The sequence below is a fragment of the Peromyscus leucopus genome, chromosome 18 (genome assembly GCF_004664715.2).
Source record: "Peromyscus leucopus breed LL Stock chromosome 18, UCI_PerLeu_2.1, whole genome shotgun sequence".
Taxonomy (NCBI): Eukaryota; Metazoa; Chordata; class Mammalia; order Rodentia; family Cricetidae; genus Peromyscus; species Peromyscus leucopus.
The window spans coordinates 46822224-46847316 of NC_051078.1; the positions used below are offsets into that span (position 1 = coordinate 46822224).

General features: G+C 50.6%; 1 protein-coding gene across 4 annotated transcripts in view; it reads left to right on the forward strand.

The window, feature by feature from the left end:
• Nucleotides 1–22918, forward strand: part of Btbd11 (BTB domain containing 11) — a 267822-nt gene extending 244904 nt beyond the window's left edge. For all 4 annotated transcript variants that reach the window (XM_028883645.2, XM_028883643.2, XM_028883644.2 and 1 more), the window contains 6 exons: nucleotides 4742–4847; nucleotides 9297–9399; nucleotides 10168–10249; nucleotides 14750–14818; nucleotides 17132–17245; nucleotides 20719–22918. In XM_028883645.2, the coding sequence (XP_028739478.1) occupies nucleotides 4742–4847; nucleotides 9297–9399; nucleotides 10168–10249; nucleotides 14750–14818; nucleotides 17132–17245; nucleotides 20719–20928 (684 nt within the window). In that variant the 3' untranslated portion in view covers nucleotides 20929–22918. The remainder of the gene's footprint in view (nucleotides 1–4741; nucleotides 4848–9296; nucleotides 9400–10167; nucleotides 10250–14749; nucleotides 14819–17131; nucleotides 17246–20718) is intronic.
• Nucleotides 22919–25093: the final 2175 nt, after the last annotated feature.

A 25093-nucleotide genomic window follows, 5' to 3' on the forward strand; every position in this document is an offset into this window, starting at 1 on the left:
CACTTCTCTCTTCAGTGCCCTGAAATTCACAAAGGGAATTAAGGTGTTTCCCAGATCCATTTGTCTGTAGAACCCTTTTGTAACGAACTTCATTATGTCTCAAGACATAAATGAAGCTTTTTTCCAAGCTTAAAATAATATATATATTTAATTTAAAATATATATTTAATTTAGTTACAAGCCAGTCACTAACTTAAGCATATTTAGGGCTTAAATCTTACAGTCTTACAAGCACTTCTGGAGGAACCCTAAATTCATCTCCATTTAACAAACAAGGGGAAATTGAGGCGAGGAGATGGGAACTAACTTGCCCAGGCTCACCCAACTGCTAAGCAGCTAAGTGACCGCGCTGGAGTGATCACTCTGTCCCAGGGCAGGCTTTGTGGAATTCCAGGGTCCACATGGAGCCTGTGAAGTCTCAGGAGAAACTGGCCTATGAACCACAGTGTGTGGGCTAGGCTGACGGGCTGCTCACTGTGAGAGCAAGGGGCATACAGAACTGCCTTCTCTGATGGCAGTCAGCCCACCAGCAGCACGGTCCACCTGCTTTCAGAGCATCTCGGAGCCTTGGGGCCAGAGCTCTCTCAGCAGCTGTCCTGGTCAGTGCCGTCCTCACACCAGCCTCTGTGGCCCCTGCTGGCTGTGTGTGGCCCCTGCTGGCTGTGTGTGGCGTCCGTCCGTCCGTCCGCACTACTGAGCCAGCCTTGGTATAGTGGGCCTGAGTGAGTTCAGAAAGAGTGGAACCTGCAGGGAACATTTCAAAAGCAAACCCTCCCTTCCCCCCTCCAACTTAAAATAAACGGATCAAAGGCTTTCACCTGGAATTACCCAGAACCACCTCAGTGAAAGGCACTACTGGGTGCATTCCCAGTGTCTATAGCCACGTGTTTTCTGACCTGCCTGGTTTTGACTTTTTTCCATGCTACAGAGAAATTTTGCCTTTTGCTTTTTGTTTGTTTGTTTGGGTAAACATCACTTTGAAGTACGACACACATGTGGAAAATTCCCCAGATTGTAACTGCAGAGCCCGGTGGATTTCTGTCAGATGGAATCAGTCATCCCTAGGCCCCAAAACACAACACACTTAGCACCCCAAGCTCCCCGGTCTCCCAGGCCACCCAAAAAGCCACGTGTGTCATCTCATCTGGTGGCTCAGGGGAGAGGAGCCTCCCACAAGCACCCCAGTGTCTGACGGCAGCAAGGGGGAGTCATTGGGTGGAAGGACATGAAAGTCACCAACAGCCCTAGCAGGAACATCTGGGGGGCAGGAAGGAGGAAAGGCCTTTGCCAGACGTGGACCAAAACCTGCTCCCCGGCAGCTGTGCTGCACACCCAGGAGAGGTGACCCAGAGACAAAGCAGCCAGCTCCACCTCTGGAAGGGGCGGGCCCAAGAAGGAAGGGAGGAGAGAGGGCTGATGTGCTTTCATAGGAAGTTCCATGGAAACCCTTACCTGTGTGGTATGACATCACATAGACTGACCTTCAAGGAAAAGGTAGAGTGTCGTCAAGCATTCCCCAAGCATGCACTGGTCCACATCCGCATACTCTCTTCACTGAAATTTCTCTTTGCATCGTTTTCTTGCATTCTAGTTGAACTGTTTATTCTGTTTGAATTGTTGAATTCTAAGAGTTCCTTATATATGCTAAGTACTAGTCCTTTGTCAGCCGTATGGTTTGCAGATATTTTCTCCCTTCATAGCTTGTCCTTCATCCTGTTATCTCAGTTCTAGCATTTATTGACTGTCCTCAGCATCATCAGATTGTAACATGTATTACAGAGGGGATACAGTATATTAAACCATGCAGCTTATTATGAGGAATAGGAAATTGCACGCCTCTTCCATCTCTCCATCAACAGAAGGAAGAATATGATTGTTTAAATTAAAGAAAAAAAAGTCTGTTATCCTTTGTCATGAGACTTATTGGAGGCCTCTTTGGAAATAAATCTCTCTTTTTCAATGATTTAAAAAAATCATTCTGGCTACTCTGTACCAGCATCAGGCATCTCAGAAACCCCAAAGAAGCAGGTGTTTGTCCCAAGTCCCACACTGGACCATAACTAGCAGTACCACAGAAAGTTTTTTTTAAAAAATCTCAATCAAAGCAGGGAAATCAGCAAACGTGCTGGACAGGAAGCCTCTGAGCAACGCCTCAGTCTAAGCTTGCACCTATCAAATGGCTGCCAGTGACAAACAGCCACTAAGTGAATTTTGGACCAAATCTTGAAAGCATCCAGAAGTCACCAGAGACATTCCTAGATCCTCACAGCGGAACTCTCAAACCATCTCTGTGAAAAACCTTGAAAACGGGACTCAATGTAAACACCATTTGCTAAAACTGCTTAATTTATCAACTTCAGAGAAAACACCAGAGCAGGACAAATGTGTGCTTAGCAATCTCCCCCTTCTGCCACATCCATTCATCAAAGCCCAGTTAGGCCTGTCTTTCCCCCATTTTCTCTCTCCTCTGTGTCCTCAAGCAGCCCTCACAGTTCTCCCAGACTCTCCCTTCCATGTGCGGACTTGCCTTAATGATAATAATCACCCATTGCAGAGCACTTTTGTGTGCCGGGGGTTCTAGCCACTCCATACTCTACACCTCACAAGGAGCCCCGGAGGGAGGGACGGTGTTATCACCATCTCCCATTTGAAATGATGGCCCTGAGACCCATTTAGAGGATCCAGGAGAGCCAGGATCCCTATCCAGGTAGCCTGGCTGCTGCAGACCTCACATCTCACTGTGAAGTCACCCTGCCCCTCCCTCAGCTTCCCCCTGGGTTTGCCTGCGGTGCCTTTCGCTGTGAACTGTCATTTTATCTTCTTGAATGACAAAAACAGACATTGGTATGCACCCACAGAGCCAATGGGAAGGTCACCCCACATCTGCCGATGTCATGGCCAGCGGAGGCTGCCATGAAAGGAACCTTGACTGTCACCTACCCAGTGATGCCCCCCACTCACGCACACCCTGCTGCCGGGATTTGCCCAGCTCCAGAAAGAAAATGCTGTTTTTTAAAAGCATGGGATCCAGTCTGGAAGCATTTGCCTCTTATGCCAGGCCCTAGAAAATGAGGCAGGAAGATCCTGAGTTCAAGACCAGCCTGAGCTGCATAGTTAGGCCCTGTCTCAAGCACAAATGAGAAAGAATGGCAGAAAGAAAAGGGTGGGATTTGCATTCCTCGCCAGCTCCCAGGGCATTCTAGTGCTGCTCATGGGGGGAAGCACTTTGCTCGCTCGCCCGTGGGTGCAGGGTGAGGTGGCAAAGTGTTTGCTCTTAAAGTATCATCCATGCCACCCTTGGGAGCGGCCACCATCCCTTCTTCCTTTCCCGCTAACGACCCCTCTCGTCATGTGTCCCAGCTGACACTGCCTTCTGAGATCTAGCCACTTGGATAGAAGGGTTTGGATTTTCTTTACCCACCTGGAGGAGCTATGTCCTGCCTTGGGGATTAAATGTGAGAATATCTTGAATCACTGGCATCGTTGTGGTCCCAAGCCAGTCAATAAACAAACAAACAAACAAACAAACAAGCAAGCAAACCAAAAAAAACAGCAACACTCACTTGTGGGAAATGGAAAGAAAAAAATGAGGATCTCATTCTGTTCTTCTAAGACTCTTCAGTTTTTTATCTTTAGAGAAATGGTACAAAGTGGGTTTTAACCTTCCTTTTTTGGTACTTTGTTGTGTTAGTCAGCCTGGTGTTGCTAAAACAGAACACCTGAGACAATCAGCTTAAAAGAGGGAAGGTTCGTTTTGCTCACAGTTTTGGAGATCCGTGGTCCATGGCTTCTGGGGTAGAGGTGAGACAATGTACCAGGGCAGAGCATGCGGTAGGAGCAGCCGGGAGGCAAAGAGAGAAAGGCCTGAGTCCATCATCCCTTGAGGAGACATGCTCAAGGACCTCAGATTTCCTGCAGGGTCTCAAGAAGGTCTAGGCATCTCCCCCATAGTATCATAAAGAAGGGGCCACACCCTAACGCATGAGGGACACTGAGTCAAACCACGGCGGTTGTAAATACTCGCCTAGCCCCTGTTTCAGCCATTTGCCCAACGTAAAGCAGCAGAATGCTGTGAGTCACATCCCACCCCCCAGCCTGCACACCTGCTCGTGGAGGGCAGTGAATGGGAAGGACTGGCATGGAAAAGAACCAAAACACTAGGACGAAGGTCACTCGGCCCAGTCTCCGTCCTCCCTGAGCCACGGCCAGCTGGAGTTCAGAGGCACAGAACTGCCTTCCGCCGTCCTTATTTTTATTTTTATTGAAAAGTGATTCAACTGATGACTCCCAGATCCAAAATGCCTGAGCCCTAGAATCCACTTATTACAGAGCTGAATCAGAAGCTTTCGTCCTGTCCTTGTGGGGCGCAGTCATGGGACCAAAAGGGCTTTCTGCTGCTTGCTCAGGGCCACTGGCTGCTTCCAGAATTGGAGAGTACGGATAAAGGTGGATTGGAGGTGAAAGCTTTCTAGTCATGAGCTACAAAAGCCTGCTTTCCCTTGGCTAGGAAATGATCAGGGTGAGATGGGAAAATGTTTTTTATAAATCTCCTAAGCACTCAGCAGTGGACTCAGAGCAGGTCAGTCCAGGCGTGGTAAATGCAAACTGAATGTCTGTTGTCCTGGGGGACATATAGTAAATGCACGGGCTCCTCTTGCCTAGGGGGACAGGTGTCTGTGGTGACAGCCTGGCTTGCACCACCCTGGCACCCTGGCACACAGCTCCTCTTCTTCCTTCACAGAATGAAGTGATCAGCCAGCAGCTGTGCGTCATCTTCACACACTGTTACGGTCCCTACCCCATTCCCAAGCTCACGGAGATCAAGAGGAAGCAGACATCACGCCTGGGTGAGTGGTGGCCCGGGTATGCCAGGCTACAGCCGTGGAGCGTAGGGGTGGGAAGGAAGCAAAACTGTGGGACTGTGGAGGGCAATCACGAGGCAGAGCGGAGGAGCCAGGCCCAAGAGACGAGAGCTCCCTTAGCAGGCGGTAAATCTCTTTGGAGAACACAACAGAGGACGCGGATGAGGAGACCGCAGTGCCTCCCGTGTGGGACCTTTTCCCTCGGTCGCAGACACTGGGCACTGCTGAGGCTGCTGACCCATGAGTCCCACGCACAGGAGATTTCGATAGACAGCCCACTGTCCCTGTCAGCTGTGATGGCTTTGGTAGCCAACTTGATGCAGTCAGATTACAACCATCTAGGAAGAGAATCTCAATGAGGAAGTGTCTGGATTAGGTTGGTCTGTGGAGATTGTCTTTGTTTGATTGTTGATGTGGGTGGGCACCATTGCCTGGATTTGTGTGAAAAGGAACAGGTGAGCGGAGAACATTCGTGTGGATTCTCTCTCTCTGCTCCTGGCTGTGGCTGTGACCAGCTGCTTCCTGCCGCGTTGGCTGTCTGCAGTGTGGACAGGAGCTGGGAACTAAACTAAGCCATTTCTCCCCAAAGCTGTCTGTCATGGTGCTTTATCAAAGAAATGGGACTAAGGCGGCAACTCTCCCAGCTGTAAAGTCCGCCATCTCCACGGCAGAGGAGAAGGCAGGAGACACCAATGAACCAGAGGTGTCCCTGATGGTCGTCCTGCTTTAGGAGATAATGAGAAGAAAGGAACCACCACACGTGACCATACAAACAAGGGCAGGTTAGGGCTAGAGAACTGCCTCAGAGGTTAAGAATGAAGATTGCTCTTCCAGAGGACTCGAGTTCATTTCCTAGCACCCATGTCAAGTGGCTTATAACCACCTATGACTGCAGATCCAGGGAGATTCAATACCTCTGGCCTCTGTGGGCACACACACACACACACACACACACACACACACATAATTAAAAACAAAATAACTCCTTTTATAATTGAAAACGCAGGGCATACCTGAGCAGTGGAGGTGGGTGCTCTGAAGTTCAGTGAGGCTAGCCGATGACTTTATATGCTCCCTGGGCACCTGCACATGATCCAGCCATACACTTGACTTCCACCTCTCAGTGGCGCTCAGATATCCCAGGAGGTAGGCATGGCCTATCCCACGCTTTGACTGCCATCAGGAGACAGAGTGGAGCTGGGACTTGAAGACAAGCCCTGCCAATGCCAGAATTCCTCACTGTGTAGGGCCAGCTCCTGAGACTCCCCAGGCAGGCACGGCCTTCATCCAGACGATCCGGGGCTACTACAGGCAGAGCAGAATTGAAAAGACAGAGAATGCCTGGCTGTCTTGAGGTTGGAAACCTGAGCCTGCCATTGCAGAAGCCCATCCCCTGTTGCCTAGAGAGTAATAAAAAATTAACAATGAAGGATTCCTTTTCCTATAAGGGTTGGGACCTTCTCTACTCCCTGTATCCTTTCTCTCTAAATATGAAACGATGGAGAAATTGCTATCCTATAGCAAAAGCATTCCTTTGCTTTTATCAGTTAAAGATTGAGTGCATAGAGCTGATTCGATGTATACCTAAGCCACAAGTGTTTCTGCCCTGCAGGAAATATTGATCGTCAGGGTGACAGATTGGAAAGGCCAACCAATGAAAAGGTGGTCGAGGCGAAGAGTCGCCTTCCCAGAGCGTGACAGCAGTGCACCACACATGAGTGCCTTGTGAGGCACCTTGTTAGCGTGAACATTTTTGAGGGCCGGGTCAAAGACACAGCATAAGCTCTGCTTCCCATGGCCAGAGAGGGAAGAGAATCCTTAAACATGGTGCGGTGTTTCTCACTTGCAGTGAAAGGGACTTGGTCTTCGGGACACGGGTCAGAGTTCCAAGGTTAGCACCATGAGAAGGCGGGTCTGGGTGGCTCATGGGTAAGTGCTCTTGCAGAGGACTCAGGTCCTGTTCCCACCACCCACATGGTGACTCTCAACTGTCTGTAATTCCAGTTCCAGGGCGCCTGATGCCTCTTCTGACCTCCACGGGCTCCTGCACACACACAGTGCACACTCAGACACACGTGCATAAAAGAGTATTTTTTAAAAATAGGCAGAGGTCTTGACTAGACAGGTGGAGAAGGAACTCAGTCACAGTGGTCTTGTCAAGAAGTATGGCCTCGGGTTAGGGAAATGGCTCAGCAGTTAAGAGTGTGTACGGCTTCTGCCCCTCCTGAGGACTTGAGTTCTGTTCCCAGCACCCGTATTAGGCAGCTCACAACCGCCTGGGACTCCAGACCAGGGAAGTTAGAATCCACAGGCACCCGCTCTCACATGCACATACCCACACATGTACATGCCACTAAAAGTAATAAAAATACATCTTAAAAAAGAAAGAAAGAAAGAAAGAAAGAAAGAAAGAAAGAAAGAGAGAAAGAAAGAAAGAGAGAAAGAAAGAGAGAAAGGAAGGAAGAAAGGAAGGAAGGAAGAAAGGAAGGAGAGAGAGAGAGAGAGAGAGAGAGAAGGAAAGAAAACGAGTGTGTTCTCTCTGGGAGCGCTGGGGAGCTATTGGAAGGTTTGTAGAAGGGGAGAGGGGGATTGTAATCAGAACCCACACTGCCTGTCACCACAAAAATCAGTCATCAGGGACAGGAACTGAATCACTAAGAGGGCCCAGGATCTGAGGCGGCAGTGGACTAAGACCCTAACACAAACCTCTCTCCACTCCAGCCCCCAAGCTGTATGGGGAGGGTGGAAACAACGAGTCAGCCATTCCAGAGCTCAGTCTTGCCTTCCGTCATGTGGACAGTCACAGTTCTGAGCCTTCTCCCCCGACAATCTCTCCGACTGGTCCTCATCCAATGGGGATCTGGGCTCAGGCCCTTCTTAGAACCACCTGGGCTACAGACTTAACAGTTGCCCTGCCAAGCTGGCCTTAGCGTGTACATGCAGATTCCGTCCTGCGCTATGGAGTGCAAGTACCCCGTGGTATGAAATACAAACGTATCCTAGTGCCCCATCAGGACGGGATCTGACTTTAGGAAGGATGGCTCCTGTGGTGAGTGAAGGCAAAGAGACCAACAGAAGCTCCAGAAGGGTCTGGAAAGATGATGTAACCTGACCAAGGGCGGTAACAGAATGAAGAGGAATGAGGGAGAAACGGTCAGGAGCTTGGGGATGACCGTAGGGAAGAAAGCTCCTCTGCCTTTGGTCCTGGTTTGGAGCACCTCTCATAGAGATGAGGAGCACCCAGCACAGAGCATGAGTCCAGGAGAACCGCTTAGGCGGGTGGATACGTTGTGGCTTCTCAAACTCCCCCAGCGAGCACTGTGAACGCCGGCCCTGAGTGCCGCAGTTCTAGTGAGCTGACATGCAGGTGACCTACCACGAGACCCTGGCAGTTAGAGCCACCTTGTTTTTGCTGGGTGGAGACTGACCAGGATAGGAGTCAAGGAGCTGAGGATGTTCCTAGCAAGGCAGAAGGTCTGGGCTGACTCCAAGGGCCACCCAGAAGGACCTGGGGTCTGCATGACTGAGTTCAAAGTAATACCTAGGAACCTTGTACTTGGTGGGTCAAGCCGTAGAATTGGGATGCCTTGGGTCAAATCCTGGCTTGCAGAGCCCCTGGGATGTCTCCATGTCTCAGTTTCCTCCCTGCACAGGGACTGCCATTGTTAGACTCAGTGAGTGAGTGTTAGCTACATTGTCTTTGTTTTAAGAGACAGGGCTGGCTCCTTTGTCACTGATTCTGGGAGAGAACCTGGAGTCCAGTGGCAAGGGGGCGGCTGCCCTTCTACACCCCTTCCACTAGGGGGGGGACACTGAGCCTAAGAAAAGGGCAGGAGGATGGGTGGGTTCGCTTCACAGACAGGTCTTTCATACCCTGAGGTCTCTAAGCTCTGCCTGGAGGTGTGTCTGCCTTCTCCTTCTAATCTTTGTGAGTGTGAGAGTGTGGGTGTGCCGGAGGTCACAGCACAATTGCCACCGTCAGGTCTCATGTCCCATGTGTCTGAGGCGGGGTCTCTTGTTTGCCGATGGGTGCACCAGTCTAGCAGGCTTCCAAGGAGTCTCAGCCCTCACCACCCATCCCACTGTAGGAGCACTGGGATTCCACATGCCAGGGCTACCATGTCCAACTCTGAAGTGGATTCTGGGGACCAGAACTCAGGTCACCCCGCACGCTCAGCCAGTGCCGTTACCCACACTGAGCCGTTTCACCAGCCCACGGGCTGCTTCTACCACAGGTCAGCTTTGAGCATCTCCTTGCTGAGCTGGGTGGCAGTGATGCATCCGTCCTCCATGGGTGCTGTCTCCAGTGTGACTCTTGGGTCACCCATGAGGAATGAAGAGGTCACTGTGCTTCCCTGTCCTCCCCTGTGTGTTCGCCAGAGAGACCCAATGTCACCCTCCTTCACTAACACACTGCCCCCCTTTCCGTTCCAGATCCTCATTTTCTTAACAATAAAGAAATGTCTGATGTGACCTTTCTGGTAGAGGGAAGACCCTTCTATGCTCACAAAGTGCTGCTGTTCACAGCCTCTCCCAGGTTCGTACCCCCGGCGTCGCTGTGGCTGGAATAAGTCTGTGATTGTTCCTATTGCTGCTCTTTTCCTTTTGGGAGACAAAATCTCATGTAATTCAGAATGTCCTGGAATTCACTGTGTAGCGAGGTTGAACTTGAATTTCTGATCTCCTGTTCCACATCCCTCGTACTGGGATTACAGGCATGCACCATCAGGCCCAGTTTATTTGGAACTGGCTTATGAACGCCAGACCCGCTGTACCAACTGACCATCCCTAGCTCCTATCCCTGCCTTCTGAAGTCCAGTCCCACTGATAAGGTCCCTGCTGGCCAGAGGCTTTGCATCCAATCTCCAAGACAGATGGTCACCCATGGGAGCCCCTCCCCCAGTGAATATGGGTTAAATGCCCTCGAGGCCGCCTGTCTCACAAAGACAGAAGTTCCTGCCTCCCTGGAGCAAAGCTTGGACAACAGAAAGGAGGACAGGTGATGGTATCCTGGGCTCCAGACAAGAGAGAAGCCAGGGCAGGTGCTCAGAACAGACTGACATCTGCGGAGGAGACCCCGGGTTGGCACTGGAAAGTGATGGGGTTTTAAAGAGCGTCCGGTTCCTTCCCAGGGGCCAGTCTGGGAAAGGATGTGAGTTCCAAGCATAGTCATTAACTTTGAATAGACACTAACAGCTATAATCCAGGGGTGTCTCAGAGCAGGATCCAGAGACTAGTCAGGAGGAGAGTCATTTGGGCAAGACGTAGCCGTGTGGATGAGTCTTGATCTTTCTGTGTTGTCCAGGTTCAAGGCCCTCCTCTCCAGCAAGCCAACAAACGACAGCACCTGCATAGAGATCGGCTATGTGAAGTACCCCATCTTCCAGGTGAGCCCTGGGGTGGCCTTCGGGCCTCAGCTGTCCCTACCACCTGGGACACCCCTGTACTGCCGGTTCACTCGTTCCATCCCTCCCACTCCATCCCGCAACCCTACAGCAATCACTGGAGGCCAGTGCCTGTTAGCCCCAGCCCAAAGGTAAAGGACACCCTCTCCCAAAGACTTGTAAGTCTAGAGGGAGTATCCCCAAGTTTCCCGTCGGCTACATTGTACGTGGGGTGTTTGCAAACATGGGCTCCCTTTTGGAGCCATGTGCTGTAACAGCTCAGACCCAGGACATTGGGGCAGGGTTAGGAATGGAGAATCAAAGGCCAAGCCAAAGCCATGGGACTCAGAATGAGGCTTTGGGCTCGAGAAGAAGGCTAGAGCATTCCAGACAAAGAGAAGAGCACGTGAAAAGGACTCACATGATGTGCTCATCCTGGCCATGTTGGAAACCAGGATCTGTGCCTCGCCCATCTGGTGGCATACCTCAAGGACTCCATTCTGAGATGGTCTAAGTAAAAACCATACCAAAACGGAATTCCTGTTCCCCCAGTCTCCATCACACATTGATATCGCCTGGGGAGCTTTGAAAATGTCCCCTGGATGTCTAGTCTGTACATCAGACCCATAAAAGCAGAACCTCAGGGCAGGACCCAGCCTTGGGCATGATGAGGCCTCTCCCTCCTCCTGCCATCGTGGAGCGGGGCACTCTTCCTTATAGCATCTTCTGGACATTAACAGGCGTCTGGTGCCCTGGAAATGGTCAGAATGACTTGAAAACACACTACGTGTGAGTCCCTAGGTCCCGTCCCTACACCTGGCTTTCAACCATGAGAAGTCTCACTTCTGTCAAGAGCCTCTGATGCTGCTGGGCCCAGGGTTCGAACCTGAAAGCTAATGCTGTCCGTGTGTCCGTGATCCTTCCAACTCCCCTGCCACGAGCTCTTGGAAGGATGTGGCCCGAGTTCCCACAGCTGCCCCAGGAGAGCCGAGGTTAAAACTGAACCCAGTCCATTGTTTTCTCACATCCTTGGGAAAATGAGTCTGCTCTGAAATCACCTGACCCTACAGCAAGACTCCTGTGGCCTGTTAGAGTGGGATTGTGAGCTGAAGGCAGAAAACAGCACACATGTTCACACACGTACACACACATGCCCACACACATGTACACACACATGCACACGCACACACATGCACACGCACGCGCACACACATGTACACACACATACACACACATGCACACACACGTACACACACATGCATGCACACACACATGTACACACACATACACACACATGCACACACGTACACACACATGCACGCACACACACATGCGCACACACATGTACACACACATGCACACACACACACACACACACACACACACACACACACACACACGTCAGGAAGTACCCCATGACTGATAAGCCCCGCCCTCACTGGGGAGGCTCCAGTAATAAGAGCCTGGCTCAGAGGAAGCTCTCAGTGTCTGTTTGCCCAGTGGGCTTGTTGTCAGAGTCCTGCATGGCAAAGGCTGGCCTCAGGGGGATCCCTAGGCCTGTAATTGCTTCCGATGGGGAAGGTTTGCTGGCCACATTAGCTTCAAGTTCCTGTAATGGGAAGGGAAGATTTATCGGGCCCTGGGGACTTGTCTGTGTCCCTGCCCATTGCTCATAAAAGAAGAGCCTCATTTGTGGCTTGAAATAGGCCAGGGAAGGCCGAATCCGACCCACAAGGAGGCTCCCAAAAGCCTGTGCACTTTATATGTTCCTGGCATATAAATTTAGGAGAAGAATTTTTAGTAATTGATACTGTACTGTGTTTCCTCCCCCAAGACTGTTTAACATCACATGTGTGCAAGAGCCAGATCCACTGAAGCCACACCTGGAGCTAGGCCTCTTTCAGGCTGCAAAAGTCCCTGCCTCATGTAGGTTGGCAGCCGCCAAGAAAAACAGTTCCATGTGCAGGCCCTTTGGCCTAATAAGGGCTTGTTGCAGCCACTTAGAGAAAATGCGTGCACTGGTGGAGTCTGGAAGGGGGTTGGGACGGCCCAATTTAAGCTCCATTAGCCCAGGGTCTCCCTCCGCCAATGCGGCAATTTCAGCCCGTGGCTCAACCTTGAATAAATGTATATGGCTGATAGAAAAGTGCTTTGTAAATGGAGCGCCCATGCTGGGGGGTGCACGTTACAGTGGTGCTTCTTCTTCTTATTGGTTTGGCCTATACACAAAGGTGCTGGAGGAATCACTTGATTTTAATAAAGGCAATAGCCCAGTGTTGGCCGACAGTATTTCACAGGCAAATGAGGCCCGCGCTCGAGGCAGGACGGGAAGGGGAACAACTCAGGCCTAGACAATGTCACCACCTCTGTGGTGGGCAGGTAGACACAAAACCCCAAGTCAGCGGAAGGGAGAGGCAGACAGGACACATGCTATTGTCTAATGTGTTCACTTGAGGCAGGCATGGTGACATGCCTGCAGTCCCAGCACTTGGAAGACTGAAGCAGGAGGATTGCCATGAATTCCACGCCAGCCTGAGGTATCAAATGAGACCCCGTATCCAAGTAATAGTACTATAATAGAGTGTCCGTGTGCTGTCCGTGTGCCGAGCACTGTGCTAGGCACAGGAATACAGTGATGAATGAGACATCTGTAGTCTCAGACGACCAAAGACTGACACTTGAGTTGTGGACAAGTAGTTGCCTGAAACAGAGCTGGGTGAGCACTGAGTTGGACCCAAAGGAGGGCCAACCTCCACTGTTAGAGAAGAGAGCTCATCCAGGCTGAGGGGGCTGGAAGACATGATAGAGGTTCTGACAGAGGCAAGAGGAGAGAGCGGACAGTGCACAAAAGACAGATACCAGCCGGGCGGTGGTGGCGCACGCCTTTAATCCCAGCACTCGGGAAACAGAGCCAGGCGGATCTCTGTGAGTTCGAGGCCAGCCTGATCTACAGAGTGAGATCCAGGACAGGATCCAAAGCTACACAGAGAAACCCTGTCTTGAAGGAAAAAAAAACAAGACAGATACCATGCTAGATGTGGCGACAGCCCCCTGTAATCCCAGTACTCAGGGAAGTGGAGGAAAGGGGAATATGAGATAGAGGCCAGCCTGGGCTACACAGTAAGTTGTTTGTTACACAGTGAGACCTGTCTCAAAACAAGCAAACAAAAAACAGGTTCAATTAGGAATCTGCTTTAATGAAATGTGCAAACATTCCACATAATTCCATGGTATATCAGGACTAGCCATTGGTGGCACAGAAGTATCTGTTAATTGGCAGTTTCTTTAAGAGTGTTAAACATTTCCCAAAATTAGTGTTTTATTTATTTGTGTTCCTGTGTGTGCATGTGTGGACGTGTGTGTGTGTGTGTGTGTGTGTGTGTGTGTGTGTGTGTGTGTATGGGGGGGTTGTGTGTGTGTGTGTGTGTATGGGGTATGTGTGTGTGCGTGGGGGGGTGGGGGGTGGGGGTGTATGTGTATGTGTGGGTGTGGATGTGTATGGGAGGGCTGGGGTGGGTGTGTATGTGTGTGTGTGGGTGTGGGGGGCATATGTGGGTGTATGGGTGTGTGTATGCCATGGCACACTTGAAGAAAATTCCCAATCCTATTGTGGTGGTTGTACCACAGTGTGGTCCCAATACAGGACGTGGCTAGTCTGCAAATTTGGCCAACCCAGGGAATGCCAGGGAAAGCCAGGCATGTGGAAGGCAGTCGAAACTGGAGAGACTGGGACAAACTGGGCGGCGCTGCACCGTGTGCAAAGGAACACTTGGTTGTCATGTGGGGCGCTTACACCAATTCAGATACATTCATGGTCTTCAGCCATTCAAGGACACCCATTTGCAAAACTGTAATTTAGGGCACAATTCAGACATTGGAAGTCACACAACAGGGACAGCCTCTCTTGGAACATTCACAACACCATCAGTGAATATCAAACCCTGGGCCCCTCTCAGCTTCCTCCGGCATTTGGTCAACTTGTTGTGAGGAACTTGTTACCCAGCGTGGCCCTCTGGGACTTCAGGAGAGTTTTTTTGTTTGGTTTGGTTTGGTTTTTTTGAGACATGGTTTCTCTGTGTAGCTTTGGATCCTGTCCTGGATCTCACTCTGTAGAGCAGGCTGGCCTTGAACTCACAGAGATCCACCTGGCTCTGCCTCCCGAATGCTGGGATTAAAGGCGTGCGCCACCACCGCCCAGCAACTTCAGGAGGTTTTAAGTCAGGGTCTCTAAGTTGTATCTCCTGCACAGCCTGACTGGATGAGAGGTTGGCTCCCCTTGGTCATCATCCTCGGGTGACTCATCCGTCCTGAGGAGACAAGCTCAGGTTTGATTTGGTCCTGTGGACAGACATGGAAGCAGGGCCTGAAAACTGTAGGGCCATGGTTTTAGGGTGTGATCAGGAAAACCTGTGCAAACGTCCCCCATCGGGGAGAGGGATGTTCTGGAGTGGTGTGGTACTGTGTACGACTGAGGTTCTACTCACTGTCTCCTCTTCCTTCCAGCTGGTCATGCAGTATCTCTACTACGGTGGCCCAGAGTCACTTCTCATCAAAAACAATGAGATCATGGAGGTAAGGAGGACATTGTGTTACTGGCTGCCCCAGCATCCCTTACATCTGGCTTCAGAATTGGTGGCCCTCCCTGGCTCCATGACCCTCCCTTGCTCTGTGGTCCTCCCAAGCCAGGCAGCTTCTCAGGGAAGCCTTCCCTGGGAGACTGGCTGCACCAGGGGCCCTGAGTGGAAACCAGTCTTACATGGCTTGTGAGGGCCAAGTTCACCGAGGAATTTGGGCACCCCCTGCACTGGGACACTTGGACCATTACAGCACCATCAGGAAGTAGCCTGGATGACTTCCTCCCCCTTGTGGTTACTACGAACAATTACATCCATGACGAGCGTGACTCATCCCTACTGTGCCTTCTGGGACCCAGGAAGTGAGAGCTGGGAGCCATCCTCTCCCTCCCAGCCTGCTGCTCCCACGGCACCTGACTTCCCATTCTATCGCCCCATCCAAAGCCAGGGCTCTAATCCGTTTTCCTCATTAAAGATGGGAGCTAGCTGGACACGGGCGCGCACACCTTTAATCCCAGTACTCGGGGCAGAGGCAGGTGGATCTCTATGGGTTAGAGGCCAGGTTGGTCTACATAGGGAGTTCCAGGCCAGCCAGGGCTACAGAATGAGACCCTATCTTTTAAAAGCAATTAATTAGTTAAATAATGTGGGTTTGTTTGTTTGTTTGAAACGGGCAGCTTACTACCTGAAGCCCTTCAGCCCAGACTCTGGGTCACCTGGGCAGTTTATTTGACCTAGCTGAGCTTGTTTCCTGTCCTGTAGAATGCCCATCTTCGGTCGGAGAGGGTTTTACAAACGTGTTTTAGAAGGTTTTTAGTCGCCTTTGGCCACGGCGAGTGCTGTATGGCTCACAGTCACTAAGGGCCCTGTTTGTCCTGAGTCCTCACCCTTCTTAGCTCCCCACCCATGATACCCCAGAGGCCCTGGCCCCTCCGGACCCCTCCTCGATGCTGTACCCCACCACGGGGCCAGGCGGCCTTTTGTAAGCGTTTTCAACTTTACTTTCCGCGTTGACTAGCCTGTTTACGGAGACTGTGATAAAGGGGCTGGATGCGCAGGCAGGGGAGGGTCCACCTGGCAAGCTCACACTCAAGTTCAGTGGAGTTGAGTGTGCTGCCTTCCCAGGACAGGGACATGTTCACCCACCCAGCATCCCTCAGAGCCCCTCTGTGGGATATTTTACGGAGGTGAATGAATTCGCATTTAAGTCACAGCTGGTCGTAATGGCTCCTGCCTGTAATTCCAGCACCTGGGAGGGATCTGAGACCTACCTGGAAATAGATCGCAAGCCCCAGGCCAGCCAGGGCTACACAGTGAGACAGTGTCTTAATAGAAAAAAAAAAATCACGAGAAGGCTCATGATAAACCCCACCGCCTGCCTCCTTGGGGGAACTGTAACTGCCTCTCTCCAGCCTGTCACTTTCCGTAGGCGTCTGGGAGCCTCCCACAGCCCAGGGCTGACCCTGAACCGAGTGTGCCAATGGTCCACTGGGATGAAGACCCTGACCTCTGGACTCTGTCCCAGAAGGTGGGAGTGGCGTAGCACCTGGATAGGAAGCACCCTAAAGAAGAGGAAGACAGGGTGAAGGACGGTCCCTGAGGTGGGATGGCGAGGAATGACATTGGAGAGGAGATGTGCACAGCAGGGCAGGCAGGGAACCACAGAGGCCCCCACCCTGCTAATCGGTGTCACACCCCCTCGTCCTCGCTAGATCTGGTTGGGTATTTGAGGTTGACCCGCTCTAACAGGTGCGTCTGCGATTCACTTCACCATGCCTCCTGCCCGCAGCAGCTTCCATGACTAGGGCCTGTTCCCCTGGTCTCACCTCATGCCTGCTGCATACTCCAGCATCTCTGCTTCCCGACCCTCAGTCAGGTGCCCTGGGGAGTGGGTTAGCTGCTTTTCTATTGCTCTGGCAAAACGCTATGAGTAGGGCAAGTGGAAGAAGAAAAGATCGATTGGGGCTTACAGTTCCAGAGAGATAAGAATTCACGATGGTGGAGGCAGCAAGTGCCCGGCTTGCTGGCTGGAGCAGCAGCTGAGCGCTCACATCTGGAACCACAGGCACAGAGCACGGAGGGCCAGCTGGGAGTAGGGAAAGGCCTCCTGTGACACACGTCCTCCACCAAAGCCACACCTCCTAAACCGTCCCCCAGACAGTGCCACCACACTGGGAACCAAGTGTTCAAGTGCCTGGGACTATGAGGGGCATTTCTCATCCAAACCGGCCCAAGGGCTCACAACGACAGTCTTGCTGACCTTGCTTCTTCCCTGTCTCTGCCTCTAACGGTCTCTTTTTACGGATTGCAGCTTCTATCTGCCGCTAAATTTTTCCAACTGGAGGCTCTGCAGCGGCACTGCGAGATTATCTGTGCAAAAAGCGTCAACACTGACAACTGTGTGGACATCTACAGCCACGCCAAGGTGAGCTCCCCGACACCAGGGCGGGCCTGCGCCCCCAACACTGCCCTGTGCTGTGTTGCTTGGGATTCACCTCTGGGCTTCAGCACACACCAGCCAGTCGCTTCTGCCACTGATTACAGCCCCAGACCATAGTCCTTTCTTTCCTGCCTCAGATCCGACATCTCCATGACCTCCCTGCTTCCTGAACATTGGAAAATAAGCCAGGCAGTGGCATTCTCCAGGAGTGTTATTCACTCTGCTGTCCCAAGAATCACTGATTCCTCAGGCCTGGGCTGGGCTCTTGGTTCGGCTTCCCTAATCAGGTTCCAGCTAATGTCTCTGCTATTGAGTGATCTTGAAGAGTTTAGAATGGTGGGTCTCAACATGTGCAGCAGCGAGACTTTAGGTCACACCCCAGAACTATCAAACCAGAATCTCTGGGGGTGGGGGGGATGCTCCTGATTCCAATGCAAGCTCAAATGCGTGTCCATTATGTTTTCTGTGCTGTGATACAACACCACAACCAAGGCTTAGTCTTATAGAAGAAAGGGCTTATCTGGGCTTTCAGTTCCAGCTGGATCAGAGTCCACTGTGGTGGGGAGGCATGGCGGCAAGAGGCCGGCATGATGGCGGGAACAGAAAGCTGAAAGCTCATGTCTCTCAAAAGCACGCCTGAAGCAAAGAAAAGGAATCTGAACCGGTGTGAAGCTTTGCATCTCAAAGTGTCTTCACACTTCCTCCAGCAAGACTGCACCACCTAACCCTCTCCAAACAGCGCCACCAACTGGGGGCCAAGTGGTCAGATGCCCAAACTGGGGAGGGGGGACACTTCTCACGCAACTACCACAAAGGGAGAACACCATTCTCCTTCGTGTCTCTGGGACACCTAGACACACACACACACACACACACACACACACACACACACACACGGTGTTCTGGTTAGCGTGGATTAGAACTCTCCATGCCTGTGCTTTGACCCAGAGGCTGGCATGCTTTACCTGTACCCCAGCTCAGCAGCATTTGTCTTGTCTTAATGGGTTGCCTTGCATAATGGCACCACCCAGAGAGGCCTTCTGTGCTCAGGAGGAGAGCCAGTGTCTTCCTCTTTTCCTCCCTTTTGAATTTGAATTGCCCCAGAAACCCGACCTCCATAGGTAGCTTTTCTGTGACTTTTCTTTCATCTCGGCAAGTCCTGGTCCAGTCTCCTGAGGCTCCTTAGCTGGCAGCATCAGCTGCACATACCGGGATTTAATAATGCGAAGTGATGCCGTGAGTTCCAGCAGGAAATACAGGCAAGGACTCCTGGGTGGCAGGGGAGCAGACTCCCCCACAGGACACCCCTGTGGCCAGGGCCTCTGCTTTGACAGACATCAGCTTTACCTCCAAGATCCCATCCTGGAGTAGGGCCAACATCAACACTGGTGTCTGTGATATTTGCATGAGGGAAGGGCAGGGCCAGCCGCCGCCTGCCCGGTGTGTACACTGCTTCACTCAGCTCTGGACGATGCAGCCTCAACAGATGTTCTCCAGCCACTGGGATTCCTCACTGACCCATCGTGCTGAGGATTGACAGTAGTGCAATAAGCAGAAAAGCAGGAAAGCGGTGGTTGCTTTGAGCCAGAGGAATTGCAGGCATTTAGATGCTAACAGCCAAGTTCCAGATGTTAGCAAGGACCCCCACAGCATCCCCTCTGTTGCTGTGGATATCGCTCTGTATAAATAAAATATTGATTGGCCCGGAGCCAGGCAGGAAGTATAGGTGGGACAAGCAGAGAATTCTGGGAACAGGAAGGCTGAGTCAGGAGACACTGCCAGCCACTGCCATGACAAGCAACATGTGAAGATGTCGGTGAGCCACGAGCCATGTGGCAAGGTATAGATTAATAGAAATGGGCTAATTTAAGATAGAAGAACTAGATAGCAAGAAGCCTGCCACAGCCAGTTTAAATAATATAAGCATCTGTGTGTTTATTTTATAAGTGGTCTGCGGGACTGCCGGGGCTTGGCGGGAGCTGGAGAGAAACATTCCAGCTACACTCTGTGCTTCAGGAAAGCGCTTGAGTCAGCTGTGGGATCCAGACAGATGAGAAAGCCAGCCCATCAATGCATGGGTTAGCATCTCTTCTCCCTAGAAGCTGTCCCAGCAGCTCAGTCCTGAGCCTCTAATGGTCCTTTCATCCAGCTGCTTGGTCCTTGGCCTCTGATAGTCCTTTCAGGTTGTCTCTGTATTTGAAAAAGAGGACAAGCTACTTCGTCAACTATAGAAAAGTTTGATCCAGTTCTAGTATTGTGGTGGAAAGAACAAGGGTCTGGGGACCACAGGGGTCTTTCAGGTGTTCATTAACACACGTGTTCCTTACTAGGACCTTACTCATCAGAATGTAATAAAGAAATTTGTAAGACATGCAAGGCTTAGTGGCTCATGCCTGTAATTCCAACACTCTGGAGGCAGAGGCAGCACCATCAGGAGTTCAAGACAATCCTTGGCTACAGAGAAAGTTTGAGCTCGTCCTGGTATATGAGACCCCATCTTAAAAAGGAAAAGAAATTAGTAAGACATGATCTTTTCATTTGAAAAATATAACAGAGGACAAGATCAGCAAACATGTTCTGTAAAGGAGCAGATAATTATTTTCAACTTTGCAGGATATTTCAGGCCTGGGGGGGGTGTTTGTTTTAATGTTTTATTTTGTTTGTCCCTACTTGATTCTACCTCTAGTGCAGAGACAATCATACATAAGTAGAAAACAAATAGCATGACTATATTCTAATAAAACTTTATTTATAAAACAAATTGTGGGCCAAATTTAGCCCAGGGGGCTATGGTCTACAAACCTCTGTCTAGAAGATGAGAGATGAGAGCTTCAGTCCCATGTGGATCTGTAGATAGTTGTGTGGAGATGATAGACAGGTGTAGTCTATAGTGTCCATTCAGTTAGTATTAACAGATTCCATGCATAAGAGTATGTTGTATTACCTTCCACTTACACTAACTTGTGTGGAATGACACTCATCTACAAAACAGCCTCCAAGAGCAAGGCCACGCTTAGCCTCTGTTTCCGTACCTAGAGAATGAGGCCTTGTACCTTGACACCCAAGAGCAGGACTCACATTGAAAGAGTGACCTCTATACTAGAATCTCTCCCAGCTGAAGCATCCGGTGCCTGTATGTGAGTGTATGTGATAGGACACCAACTCTGATTGATGCTCCACCTGCTCAGATCCCTTGAAGACCATAAAGTCTATGTATATCCATGTCCTAAGCAGTACTCCTAGGCTACCCCACCCATGATGAAGCTTGGGAAACTGAGGCTCAAAAACATGACTGGGCTTGCACAAGGCAAGAGGTAGAAGAAGGGCCTTCAGGCCATTAGTAGGGGACACAAAGTCACAGCCTGGTGTTAGGAAGGTGGGACTGCGTCAGGCTGACGCAGCTGAGTGAGTGATCATCATTTCACAGTAACCACCCGCTTCCTTTCCTCTTCCCACAGTTCCTCGGGGTCACAGAGCTCTCAGCATACTGTGAAGGCTACTTTCTTAAGAATATGATGGTCCTCATCGAAAATGAAGCATTCAAGCAGCTCCTGTACGACAAAAATGGCGAAGGCTCGGGCCAGGATGTGCTTCAGGACTTACAGAGGACGTTGGCCATTAGGATTCAGTCCATCCACCTGTCGTCCTCCAAGGGTTCCGTGGTATGAAATGCCTCCGTGTGGCAAAGGCTTCCCAGAAGCAAGATTTCTGGTTCCCTCCTGCATTGGCTCCACAAATAAAAACCACACGACACAAATTGTCCCTGGCGTCTATTTCTGCTGGGCCAAGGAGCTGCCTCCACTGCCTCAGCCGCTGTCCAGTCAGCCATCTTGGCTTCTGTGTGCTCCTGAGTGAAGACCCTTCCGTGAGTCTGCAGGTTAGATTGTAGCGGGGTCCAGAATCTGCAGGCCAACTCACAGCAGCCAAGCCACCTCCGATGAAAAGTGCCCAGGAGCCATGGACACCCACTGCCGAGGACCACGGTCTAACAGATGGACCAAGGCTTAAAGGTCCCTCTGCTTCTTGGTTGACTGCTGAAAAACTCAACAGTGCAACCTTGAAAAGCATCACGTGGCACACGAATGACTTTGGAGGCTAGCCTTGCTCAGGCATCAGCCTTGGTGGCTAGCTGTTGATGCTGTCGCTCAGCATGAGGAAATCACATGGCCAATTTTTAGGGGTGGGAACTTTTTAAAAATGTTCATGTATAGCAAACAGAGCAGTCTCGTAGTTTCAAATATATTTCTAAGAGCTTAACTGTTCATTTTCAACTAAATTGTGTTCAGGGAATCTGTGTTTGGGGTTCTTTTCTTCTCTTTTTAGACAGTAAATTGCAGGTTCATGCCGTGTAAACTTGCATCCGAAAAATTCCTGCTGATACTATACAAGGTCACATATTCCTGCCTTAGTGATTCGATCATGGCTAAACAGAAGAGGTGCACTGCCAAATATCTCTGTCTCGAATCCAATAGTTGACAATAACCTGCATGCTGATTGTGGTTTTAGGGTGAGACTAGGATACCCCCACATAACAAACATGCACTTGCATGTCCCAGACCTGTAAAACATCATGTTGTGATTTGTTTTCTTTTGCCAAAGTAAATACGTTCCCTTGCTTCGTGCTAAAAGCCCATTTGGTGAAACAAACCTATTTGTTTCTTTTCCTGATTATGAATGGCTCTGGGGATGCTTTTACAGGAATATGTTCATTTCTGATACTGAATAGGGGTTGGGGAAGCACGTCAGAGAATTTACTATTAATCTCAGAGCTTTATCTGTATTCTCAGAAGATGTTCATAGTTTGTTACTAGCCAGAGAGTATGACTATGTTAGATTATTTTTAAAGATGAAAAATATATGATAGATAGGCTTGACACTTCCTGCATTCCGAGAGTGTACAGTCTACAATTATCTATGAGGAAAGTTTATATTGGCAGGGTTATGTTTACTCTGCCATATAATATATATACATATATATGTGTGTGAGTATATATATATGCATATATATATATATATATATATATATATATATATATATATATGCAAACCAGATTGGTAAAGTGCCACAATACTCCAAATAATTCTTGAGTTGCGGCCTTTTTGCTTCTTGTTCTTTATTTTGAATCCTAGACACATTACGGTAAAAGCTGGGAGGGTGACTTTTATCTCTTGGGATGGCAAAGTTTTGTTGATAAACCCTTTTCCTAGCATGCTTTTGGGAAGTTGCGCCAAACCCTAGAGTCTAAAGGAACTTGGAACTTCCGCCTGTTGTCCGACACCGTCAGCTCCTGTCAAGGACCCATGTCCAGTCTTGTTTCACGGGTGTGGTGTGCAAGGTACCCAGTTTGAGCCTGTCCTCAGCGTCACCCCTTTGTGACACAAGTCCCTGAGGCCTCTCTTCCATGTAGTCATCTGGGAGCCTACCCAGCCCTACCATCAAGTGAGGAAGGGAACAACTGTTGACGTGACAACCAGGTCACACACGGGGGGCACACTGGCGCTTGTCTTCAGGGATGCTGCTCTCCAACCCAGCTGACTTCTCTGTGAATGTCCTCTGTGAAAGACCTCCAGGTGTTTATCTGTACATTGGTAACTCCCACCCAGGCTTCTGTTACGATTTGGTGTGCTTTCTCTGTCATTAAAAGAAATTATTTCCCATGGTTTGCATCCTCTGTGTAGTACACAGGAACGCTTCCTCCCTTAGCTCAAGCCTGGGGTCTTCCCTCAGCTAAGAGATTGGAATGTGGCTCTGCAGAAAATGTGGAGGATAGGGATGGCAGCATAGAGGACAGGGTGCATGTTGATAGCAGTGGGAGGGCTGGAAGGGTCTGTACACACCACTGAGTGATTCCCCAGGCTTCCTTTCCATCAAAGGAGCCATAGATACATCCACCCAGGCCACTGCAGTGGTACCTCTCGTCTACTGTGGAGACCTTGCCTGTGGGAGCCAAGTTCTGGGCGTTCTCGGTAGGCTGCGATGACACTTTGGGAGACAGAGGATTAAAAAAGGACATCTCTTCTTGGGTGCCATTATCACTGAAGTCAAACCAGGTCCCCGGTTGGTAGGTTCTGCTGCCCAGCCTGGCCCAAGCCAGGCCCCTGTGGAGTTGTGTCCATCATTAACCCACAGAGCTACACTGTATGCTGTGACAAACCACCTGACAGGAAGGAGTCAAGAGAGGGAAGGTTTACCCTGGCTCACAGTTGGACGGGATCATCCCATCACGAGGGGAAAGCTTGGCAACAGGAAGCCGCCCACCACGTCGCATCTACAGTCTGGAAGCAGAGAGCCTGTTAACAGGAAGCAGAACCAGGCTGTAAAACCTCAAGGCCCATTCACCCAGTGTGGCTCCACATCTTATGGGTTCAACCTTCCCAAACAATACAACCAGCCTGAGACCACGTGTTCACATATGAGCACGTGGAGGACATTTGACATTCTCCGTAGCAGGAGAGGGCAGCCAGCTTCGGAAGGTCCTTTGGCACAGCCCGGGAAAGAGCCGGCCGCCCCTTCCCGTGATGGTGGCTCACTCTGCTCAGCAGTCCGGGGAGAGGGGACACATCCCAGCCAGGACAGGAGGCCCACCATTTCTGATCTGCTTCCCCCTCTGCACAGCCTTGGGTGAAGAGCTCTTCAAGTCGTTCCTTTTAGCAAATTAAAGTGAGTTTTAAAGACACCACCATCTTTGTGTGACAAGTGGCTTTGCCACTGGTCGAAGCCCGTACAGGGGCCCTCAGCATCTGAGGGACAGGACAGGTGGCCCCTCCACCCCTCCTGCAAGATTAACACAGGGGCCCCAATGTTGGCTTTTGGGCCCAACCCCAAGGTCTTAGACGTACTATCCCTGAATACCACTCATCTTTCCCGAAGCAGAAGCCTCGCCCCACTGGGAAACCAGGTGTGAGCACCCACCACTCACCAAAATGGGAAACACAGAAGGGCAGAACTGGATAGAAACCCCTGAGATTCCGTGATGCAGTTTGCTCCTCTTTCTGACTCTTTGTGGGTGGCACATTGATTTTTCATGTAAAGCCCCAGGCAAAAATGTTACTCCAGCTAGGGTGGAGAGTCCCATGAGCAGGACCTGTTATGGCCTTCAGGACTTCCCCTGGGATGTGTGCACGAAGGGTCTAAGGGAAGAGCTCCTGACAGCCTAGGATTTGCGTTCAGAACCCAGGACACCTTGAGTCACCCACGAAGGTTGCAGGACTGGTGCCTCCTCCCTCCATCTCTCATGCCCTTTCTGCCCCTGTCCGCCAGAGACGCTGCAGGGCTGACAGCCCCACTGAGGTCCCTCTCAGGGGCACAAGACTGAGAGCCTCCTCTTTCCAAGCTGGTTCTGCCCTGGCTCACTGAAACTGGACAACTTATCACCATTGTCCTCTGTGGAAAACTTGGGCTTAGGGGATGCAGCTCAGTTGGTCGAGTGCTTGCCTAAGATGCACAAAGCCCAGAGTTCAAATCCCAGCCACCACATAAACCAGGTGTACTACTACACACCTCTAATCCTAGCACTAGGGAAGGTGGAGGCAGGAGGATCAGGAATTCAACGTCACCCTCGGCTACCTGTAAGTGAGGCCAACCTGGGCTCAGGAGTCATGGTCTTGGAAGGAAGGTAAAAGAAAGAAAGTGGGAAAGACAGAAATGTTAAGTTTCACTATAATTAGTAGATGATGCTAGAAAGATGAAGGGGTGTGCCCTATGTGTCCCTCACTGCTAACAGCAGAAAGAAGGCATTCCTAAGCTCCTAAGACTAAGCAGAGGGAGGAAGGAATCGACAATTTGTACAAGAAAAAGAACATTCAATGCCTTTGCCCTTTGTTTCTAGAACT